This window comes from Thalia democratica, chromosome 4 (genome assembly GCF_965202585.1).
Source record: "Thalia democratica chromosome 4, ktThaDemo2.hap1.1, whole genome shotgun sequence".
Taxonomy (NCBI): Eukaryota; Metazoa; Chordata; class Thaliacea; order Salpida; family Salpidae; genus Thalia; species Thalia democratica.
The window spans coordinates 60,002,904-60,012,389 of NC_139168.1; the positions used below are offsets into that span (position 1 = coordinate 60,002,904).

The 9,486-nt window shown below is 24.0% G+C and overlaps 1 protein-coding gene across 1 annotated transcript; it reads right to left on the minus strand.

Annotated features, from left to right (window-relative positions):
• Positions 1-440: 440 nt before the first annotated feature.
• On the minus strand, positions 441-8,573 carry LOC145833478 (LHFPL tetraspan subfamily member 2a protein-like). Its single transcript, XM_082940653.1, has 4 exons — positions 8,505-8,573; positions 7,027-7,297; positions 4,481-4,572; positions 441-605 (listed from the first exon to the last, which is right to left on the minus strand). Exons 1-4 carry the CDS (start codon positions 8,571-8,573, stop codon positions 441-443), a joined length of 597 nt encoding a protein of 198 aa, XP_082796779.1.
• Positions 8,574-9,486: the final 913 nt, after the last annotated feature.

Sequence of the window (9,486 nt, forward strand, 5' to 3'; positions counted from 1 at the left end):
TTTTGTCAATGAAAGAAAAAGTACTTAATTTTTTTCCAAATTAAAACTAGTTTTACTATCTAAGTAAATAACAACTTATAAAACAAAAGGGTAGTGAATTAAACTAATTACTCATACATAATCTTATAAAAATACAATTTGCAATATCAAGTTAGTATATCGTTCACAAACAGAATATTTAAAAAATTTGATTAATATTTCAAGCAACAGCTTTTCAATCAACAATTTTTATAACTTCCATGTCTAAAGATTTTGAAAGTTTTTTGTTAACATGATTATGCTATGTTTAGATTTATCAACAAGTTTAACTAGGACTTCAGAATCCAATTATTTGAAAACTAACTAAATTAAAATAAAAATGGCTTATCATACTTGATATGATGTTTTGTTTGTCAAAGTGCTCGACACTCATTGTTTTGAATTTTCACTGAACAGCAAACTTAAAACCCCCCGCAAACCGGGTTTTTACCTCGTTCGATGTCTCTTTCAACTTTTCTAGTCCTAGTGGACTTGTCGGCGTGTTTGGAAAGCAGGGACAGTGACCACGTGGCCAGCAAACAAACAAGTGCTTCATAAAATGCTCCACCGAGAGAACAAGATCCAATCTTTAAATATAATACACGATTTTGAGAATAGAAGTATTAGAAAAATTTTATTTATAAAACTAGAGTTTTAAATAAGTAAATTTTTTTTATTTTATTTAGTTTATTAGCATACCCGCAAAGGTAACTTACTTTTATTTGTCACTAAATTGAAATAAATATTTTTTTAAATTAATATAAGTGTCTGTGAACAAAAATAAAACTTAGTTTAATTAATAAATCAAAATTTACACAAAAACCATCTTTTGGTATTTTGGTATACTATCAAAATCCACCCGCGTTCAACTTTTTGTTTTTTTTGCATTTTTTTTTTCACTATCACTGTTACCCCTTACCCTACCCTCGATCGGTAAGCGGTTCTCGAATTTGACTGGGTGGATTTTGATCGGGTGGATTTTGAACGTGTCCCGGTATTTTAAGTTTTAAATAAAATTAGTCGTTCACAAAAAAGAGTAAACATAGTTTAAGTTAAAAAAAATTGGTTTAGGAAGAAAAAATGGTAAAAAATTAAATTCAAGATGTGATGATGCTAAACAGGTAAAATAAACAGAAGTGTTACGTTTTTTCTCCACGTCATTAGTGACCTTTTAAGTAAAATATCTCCATAAAAGATTTGCTGTACAACAAGTCAGTAGACTATTAAATTTTTTTAAATATACAGTTTTTAAATTGTATCAATTTAATCTTAAAATGCGTACTATTTAAAATTAATAATAAATCGATAGTATAACACTTAAAGAAGTAATCTTTTAGCTATGACAAAAAATTACCCTTTATGTATAAGATATATGTAACTATGTATTGTATAAAAAATTTAGCTCTTTCTACAGTTAAATGTAGGAATTTTTATTACCACTGTAACATATTTTAGATATTTTTTTATAAATCAACATTATTTATTTGCTCTCTATGTAGATACCTTCATCGATTAAAATAAAATGACAGCAAAACATTTTAAACTGACAAAATAATTATTTCAAAGAAAAATCTACAGAATAATTACAGTAGTTTACTATTTAGGTAAGGTAAAAAACTAATTACTAACAGAAAAGAATATTTTTTTTATAATTTATTTATACGGTTTTTGCACTTTTTTTGCTTAAGAATAAGATAAAATTTAAATGTTTGTGCTTTTGTTTACAGGGTAGTTTTTGTCGTAGAGAATTTAAGTAACAAAAATTTCTCAAAATAAAATCTATATATTTTTTCCTAATACTTTATTTATCATGACTAAATTACTTGAACGAATTTCTTTAACTAGTTTAAACTTTAAACAATAGCTGCTAATCTTCTTAATATGTAACTAGTTATACAACTATGTAACATTATAATTTAGTTACATAATGACAAGATAAAGTAGATAAAAAGGTTCTATTCTGCTTACAAAAGTTAATGAGAAATTTGTGTATAGCTCTTGCACTATAAACATTTCACACAAGCACTAGAGCTCTTATTACACATAAAATTGTGAAGATGATAAATTCAAAACCGCAAATGCAAACTTTCGAAGTTCAACAACAGGCAACAACTGCTTATGAAACATTAAACAACTCGAGTACATCAAAAGTTTGTTTTAAATTCGAAAATTGTTATACACTCATATACTAAACTTGATAAGACATTTAACAAATAATTTTAACTTATAGTTAGTAACATCGAAACAAGTCTTTTAATAAAATAAATTGAGATGCTTAATAAAAGATGAAAACTTAAAATAGTTACATAGAGATCAATAAACCTTTTTTTAACACCAAGTATTGATTGTAGTATAAATTTTAAGAAAATAAACAACTTTGTGATTAACACTTTTATATTAAATTAAGTATGGATAGAAAATTTAAAATTATTAAAATTTTTATTAATGTTTATAAAGTATTATTTGTTTTGCCAAAGTATTTTTGAGCAGTAGTGACAATTTTTTCAAAGTAAATCTTAAAATATTACATAAACAACTATGGATAAGTATAATTAACAGGAGGTTAATAAGGCACAAAAATATAAAATTTTTAGGTAGTTTTGTGCAGAAAAACATATAAAACTATAAATGCTAAACTGTTTTTAATTATACAAAAGAAATCGGTACTATAAACAGATAATTTATGCTTTCGTATAGTCTATTATATTTTATGTTAAAAATGTTAAACCACTATACTCACGTATAGAAAATCAAAGGTGTATTGAAAAAACTCTATTTATTATAAAAAAACGTTACTTAAATATATAACTTTTAAAGAATAGTCAATATTAAAATTTATATTTACATATTAGTATAGTTTTTTTTTAATATATTATTAAACATATTAAATCTAAAATAAAACTTGGCAAAAAAAAAGAATTTCATTTTTTAATACTCGATAGAAACTCATAAAACTTTCAAATAAAATTAAGTTAACACGATAATTTCACTTTCAAGGTAAAGAGGGAGTTTTTAGCAGCATTTTACAACCACAAAACCTATGCATGTGTTCAAAGCAGAAAAACTTATTCCCATAAAATATCTCTTTGTAGCTAAACTGCAATTTTATTAAATTAAATAACAAACGACCAGAAATAGCGGTGTCATGCTAAGATTAAATCACCACTTTAAATTCATGCTAAGATTAATTATGTTATTGACCTTTACGTCGTTTTTTCACGGTAACACACAACTTAGTTTTCCTCATTTTAAAAGTTAGATTAGAGCTTCCTGTTGCGATTATTAAGATAAATTCATGTAATTTTAATTGCAAAATTTAGCATGTTTTGTAAATTTATGTTATGTTATTTATAGCCTTTTCCTAATACGTAAATGGTTCCTAAGATGTTAAAAAGTTTTAAAGACACTGGTATTTGTACATATTGTTCATACTTAACTATTATTGTTAAGCAATCGCAATGATGGAACATTAAAACTTTTAAAACAAAAAACTAATATGATGAAGTGTAAATTAGTCATTAATAAGCCTTTAGGTAACGCAAGGTAATTGATTAATAAATTATATCAGTAAAGAAATAAATTGTAATCAGTTTATTTTGAAAGGAACAAAATTGTAAAAAAAGGCTTCTTTTTTCGATTGAAATTGCATTAGAGCTTATTGAAAATTATTTGGTGTACAAAATATAAAATAAATATTTTAATTTAAAACCAAAAATAATTCGTTTATGTAAAACTCAGCAAGTTTTAATTTTTGTTAATGAAATTTACAAATGTATACTTTTAACTCCATTCAAAAGCATTTTATATGCAACTATTTTAGATAAACTTTTTTAACCGAGCTTGTTTTAAATTTTGTAACCAAGTTTGTTCAACAACTATCTAATATATTTACCATATAGTGTAAAACATATAGAAGTCTTAATTGTTTTAACATTTAAAAAATTATCCTACTAGGAAACAGTGCAAAAACAATAAAAAACATACTAACCACAACTTATAAAATCACATAGCTTGATTTTTATATATTACGTTTGTTTCAACTATAAACATATTTTAGTAAGAGTTTTAAACTATAAATGTTAAACTTATTTTTGTTAAGACTTACAAGTTTTAAAAAATCTAATCTAATACAAACCTTTTCTATATTAACTAATATTAATTTTGCATAATAAGTTTTATTTTTTACAAATTAAAGAAAATTTATTAAAACTGTACTAAATTATGGTTTTAAAATTGTACTACTTTATGGTTTTAAATTTTCTAAAATCTTAATTTAGAAATATAATTATTCTTTGTAAACAACTTTCAAACCTCGTAAACTAGATGTACTTAAAAAAAATATTATATTGTTTTTAAAACACTTGTATCTTTTGGTAAGATATCTATCATAAAATTTATTTGCAACTCTGTGTAGCTTCTTCGTACCAATAGAAAACAATTACTTTTAATTTCTGAAACTTACATTATAGTATGTGCTGTTGCCACAATTGTGTTTCACCATATCGTGGTTCCAGCCAAGTGGAAAGAGAAATGGTGGGAAAATAAAGAAGAGACCTTTTGAAAGAATTCACTTTAATTTACTTATGCAAAAACTAAAGGTAATTTTAACTAACTTACAAAAAATACTTATTTATGCCTGTCAGACCTGTTTAACCTTAGCAGTGTTTTTAAATAACAAAACAACAAAATTATAAACGTGTTTTTTAATTAGTGAATCTGCACCTTGTGCGAAAACTAAAATAAGCATTGTAATATCATATTAAGTACAAAAAAAAAACAAGTTTGTTTTTTACTTTCATTATGGCTTTTAGTCAGTAAATTATAAAACTAAAATGATTTATTTTTTAAATAACTTAGATCAGGGGTCGGCAGTCTTTCACTAGTGATGGACAACATTTTTAACAAAAAAGTCATTATGAAACATAGCAATTTGTAAAACTATCCGAAGAAAAACTCTTTAGACAGCAACTTGTATTGAAACTAACTACCTTTAAATTATTTTATTGTTTACTGGAAACTAAATTAAGAGCACAATTGAAAAACTTATTATAAAGATCTTGAACTTGCTTGTATTGTACATGTTGTTATCAAGAAATTTTTCGGCCAGTTTGCTAACCCCTGACTTCTAACTTTTTAAAAACTTTATATCTTCAATAACTCTAAGCAGTTAAGATATATAGTAGTTTTATTTTAATTAATAGAAATAAACTTAAAATTGAAAAAAAAAGTAATAATATTAATTATCAACAATTCAATTTTAAACTCATTGATATTTTACTTTACTTACTGAATTTTTTAAACTAAAAAAATCTGAAACCTTAAACATATTTATTAAAATGTAAGTTATTATTCTCTATAAGTGTCTTAACTTTTCCGGAATTGCAACATATGTAAATACAACTACAATATACATTCAAATCTTACAATTTAAAAAATAAAAATTTTTGGAATAGAGTTTAATTACATACGGCTTAAAGTTTTGTCAAGCTACTAATTTAGTTTATTCTTTACCATAATTACATTTTAAATAATCTAAACGGGTTCTTTACAAATTAAAATCTTTGCAACAAAAGTCCTAACAAAATGTTACCAAAATGATAAAAACGGTTTTACCTTTATGAAATTAAGGCCATAGGGGGGGGTCCGACTTTTTTTTTTACAAAAAATAACTTTGACTTTTATATGAAAGCTTTAAATACAAACTACAAGCCTGTTTTTATAAAATTCAAAAATATAATTTAACTTTTGAGATATTTTATTTTTTGTAAAAAGTTTCCGATACAAACGTATGGACCGCAAATTTTTCGGGGTCAATTTTCTCGGAAATTTAAAAATTCACTAAAAACTTATCTCCTCCTTCATTTTTTGACCTAGAGACTTCAAATTTTCAGGAAATGTTCCTTTTAATATTTTGAAGAATCTGAATGTTGGAATTTTTGAAATTTTGAAAAATAAAAATTTTATCCACAAAAAACTAAAAAAAAGGGTAGTTTTTTGACAATATTTTTTTTTTTACTCAAAATTAAAAAAATTTCTACAATAGATCTCTTTAAAGTTTAATGATACACATTCTGTAAAAATTTGAGAAAGATTACTCAAAAAATGAAGGAGAAGATAGATTTTTAGTGAAATAGTCTTTTTTTGCATTTTTAGTTTTTGCTTCCATAAGGAACCTATTGAACGCCCTTTCTTTGATCGCTTATATCTCAAAAGTTACTTTGAGTTTTTTTAAGCGGTTAAAAGTGTCTGATAGCTCAGATTAAATTCTACAAAATAAGATCAAGTTGTAAAAAACAAAGTGGACCCCCCCCCCCCCCCCTATGGCCTTAATTATACATTTTAACTTTTTTTACAGCAATATCTATAAAAATTAAAAATACCTTAAAATTAGAAATATATATAACCAAATACTTAACCATTATCATAAGTTTTAAAAATAAAATCTACTAACCAATATAGATAGATAATAAATACATAACATATAATAGATAATATAAACATGGTTTACTAATGCTGTTTTAAAATTTTATTTTAAAGAGATTATATTTATCCATATAACATGAAACAAATATTATTTGAATTTTACTTTTTTAGAACTTGTTGTTAAAAGAAAGTATTTAAAATAAAATAAAAATATTTTAAGTTTGTTTCCATCTCATGTCTACAAGTTATTATTCTTGCAGCTCATTTTTAAAACTTCTTAACATTTAACTTATTTACAAAAAGATAAATCTACGTTTTATCTAAATTACAGAGTTAACTTTTAAAACATCAAGTTTTACAAATGAGTTTTAATAATTTTAAAGTAACAAAGCACATTTAACAAGTCTGAAATTCGACAAAACTTAAGGAGATTTTTTTGTTAAATATTTAATTTATTATTGCATTATTTTTATCACACTCATTGCATAATTCAGAATTTAATACAAATTTACTTTCATTATTTAGTAAATAAGTTAACAATAATTTTAGGACTGAGACATTTTTTTTACTTAATACTTAAATAACCTGATATTGCTTGCATAAGGCCTGAAACAGAGTAGATACTCTTACTGCATCCCGCTACCCTCCTAAAACAAACAGAAGCAAAAGACAGGATCGTAACTATGGTTGCAAGAAATAGTGCAAAACCAACAAAGAAGCAGCAGGCTACCCAGTAAGCAGGAATGTGAGCAGTGTTGTAGAAAACCTTGCAATCTCTGAACCTAGAGTCAGTAGTTTTGTTGATTTGTATGTCACAAACTGAAAACAAACCAATAGTTTTGTGAGTTTCATATTCCTAGAAAGAATTTGAAGTTGACTAGGTAAGCAATAATTATTTTTTAAGCTATATTTAAAGTTACAACTACTTACTACTTTATTTGTACTATCAAAAACTACCTACTTTAATTTTTGTTTAAACACACTACAGATTCTTTTTATTGAAAATTCTAACACAACTTTGAAAAAGTGTGACATACCAAAATTAAAACAGTGTAAACAAAACGAAATAAACAAACAAAAATAATTTAAAAACTTTTCACAATCAGCTAAATTATTATTCAAAGTAGCAACTATTTTTTCTCTAATTAAGTATTTACTTTAGCTACTAAATATATTTTAACTCGATTTTTTAACAAGCTTTCTATTTTTATCACTTCACAAAGTACGTAGAAACATATATTTTTAGAATTATTTAAATTTTATTATCTTTAATGCATAGAAAAAAAACATTTGATTTTTTTAAAATGTCTCTTATAGATTATAATATAACTAAATTATAAGAGGGTGTTTTTTTATTACTTGATAATTAAATTTAAGTCTTAAATTAACAAAAATCACAAAGAATATTGTGTACAATAAGTTTCTCACTTAAAGTCCTGCTTTTGAGAAATTTTGCAAACAGATTAATGAGATTATTTGTTATTATTAAACTTTATTTTAAACAAAAGACTAGTACTAGTTTTTTTACAAAAGCTAATCACAGTTTAATAAGAAAGGTAAAACATGATAACAATATTTCTAAAACATTAATTTTAAACAACAACCACTTATTGCACTAGGTTTTGCTTTTAATTTGTATTAAAATTTTTTATTGCATATATTTTAAAACTTTGATAAATTTAGAAATATCTTTTCATACCAGGTTTTTGAAATTTCATTTTTAATGTCATTGATTTGTATAAAATTTAATTAAAGGTAAAAAATGTTAAAAAAGTACAAAATTATTCAAAACATACTGTAAAGCTACTTTAAATGTGTTTTATAACAAATAAAGTTAAAAATGTTACTAAAAAAATCCTAATCTAAATTTTTCAAATCTAATATAAATTTTATTATTTTATATGTAAAATTGCTAAAACTTCATATTAAAAAAAAATTGATATCTTAAGTTCCAGATTTTTGTGCTTAAATTTTCGAATTCCAGGATTCCATTTTTTTTTTTTGGAAATCCTTTTGTTACCAATTTTTGTTAAAAAAAAGAAAAAATACAAAGAATAACTAACCTCTTGATTTTTATTAAATATAACAGGTGTGACCAGCCAGTTTGAACTGAAAAAGCTTGATATCAACATAAGGAAGTAAGCTGTGCTTTATAATGACCAAATAATTGATCTCACAGTGACAATCACTTTACAGCACATCACTACATTTGATTACTAATTAAATTTATATTTACTTGAATTTATAATTTCTGAAACGAAGAAGTATTCTTGTTTATTTAAAGTTATTTAAGCTAGTTAACAAGTTTTTCAACCTCTAATGCAAAACAACAGCCGTAGAAAAAAAAAACTTCAAGAGTTGGAAATTACTAATAATCTAGCTTTTTAAGTAATAGTAGCTGAACTATAGAAAATTCAACTGCTTTACTGTCCAATACAAATGCAACTGCACATCAATATAAATTATAGAAAAATATTGTAAAAAATTATTAGTAAAATATTTTATAAAAAGGCTTTTCAATAAAATTTTAGAATTTTTTTTCAAATGAGTATATCTGCATAAAATATTTACTTTTACAATCAAACTTTCAATACAATAATAAACAATGACCTAATCTAACAAAAAATTATCAAAAAAGAAGATACCATCATTTAATTAAAGTACTTTAAATTGAATATGTAACAGGAAAAGAATATTTCGATTGTATTTAAATTATTTTCTTTGTAAACAATATAGTTAAATATTGGAAGCTGTAATTTTGTAAGAAAAACTATTTTTAATTTCTGTTCTCATTTGTTGACGTTAAGCAAGATGCATTTGATGTTGAATAGAACTGAGTTTGGTAGAAGTGAGTGTTTTTCATTTGCTGATGCTTGAAGACAAACCTGATATATCAGAAAAGCTTTATTGAAGGTTTTGGTAAAAGTTAGTCACAAAAATTAATTTGATTATATTTTTGTTCACTTTTATTGTATTTTAATCTAGACGTTTTGCCTAGTAATCTAAATCAAAATTGAAAAAAAGTGTTTAAAAATAACTTAACTA

Excerpts from the sequence above, each read along its gene's own strand:
- LOC145833478 (XM_082940653.1), bottom strand. The coding sequence starts at position 8,573 with ATGTTGATATCAAGCTTTTTCAGTTCAAACTGGCTGGTCACACCTGTT. Across the intron at positions 7,298-8,504 it reads TATTTAATAAAAATCAAGAG|GAATATGAAACTCACAAAAC; the intron begins GTTAGTTATTCT and ends AATTCTTTCTAG. Across the intron at positions 606-4,480 it reads GCAACAGCACATACTATAAT|ATTGGATCTTGTTCTCTCGG; the intron begins GTAAGTTTCAGA and ends TTATATTTAAAG.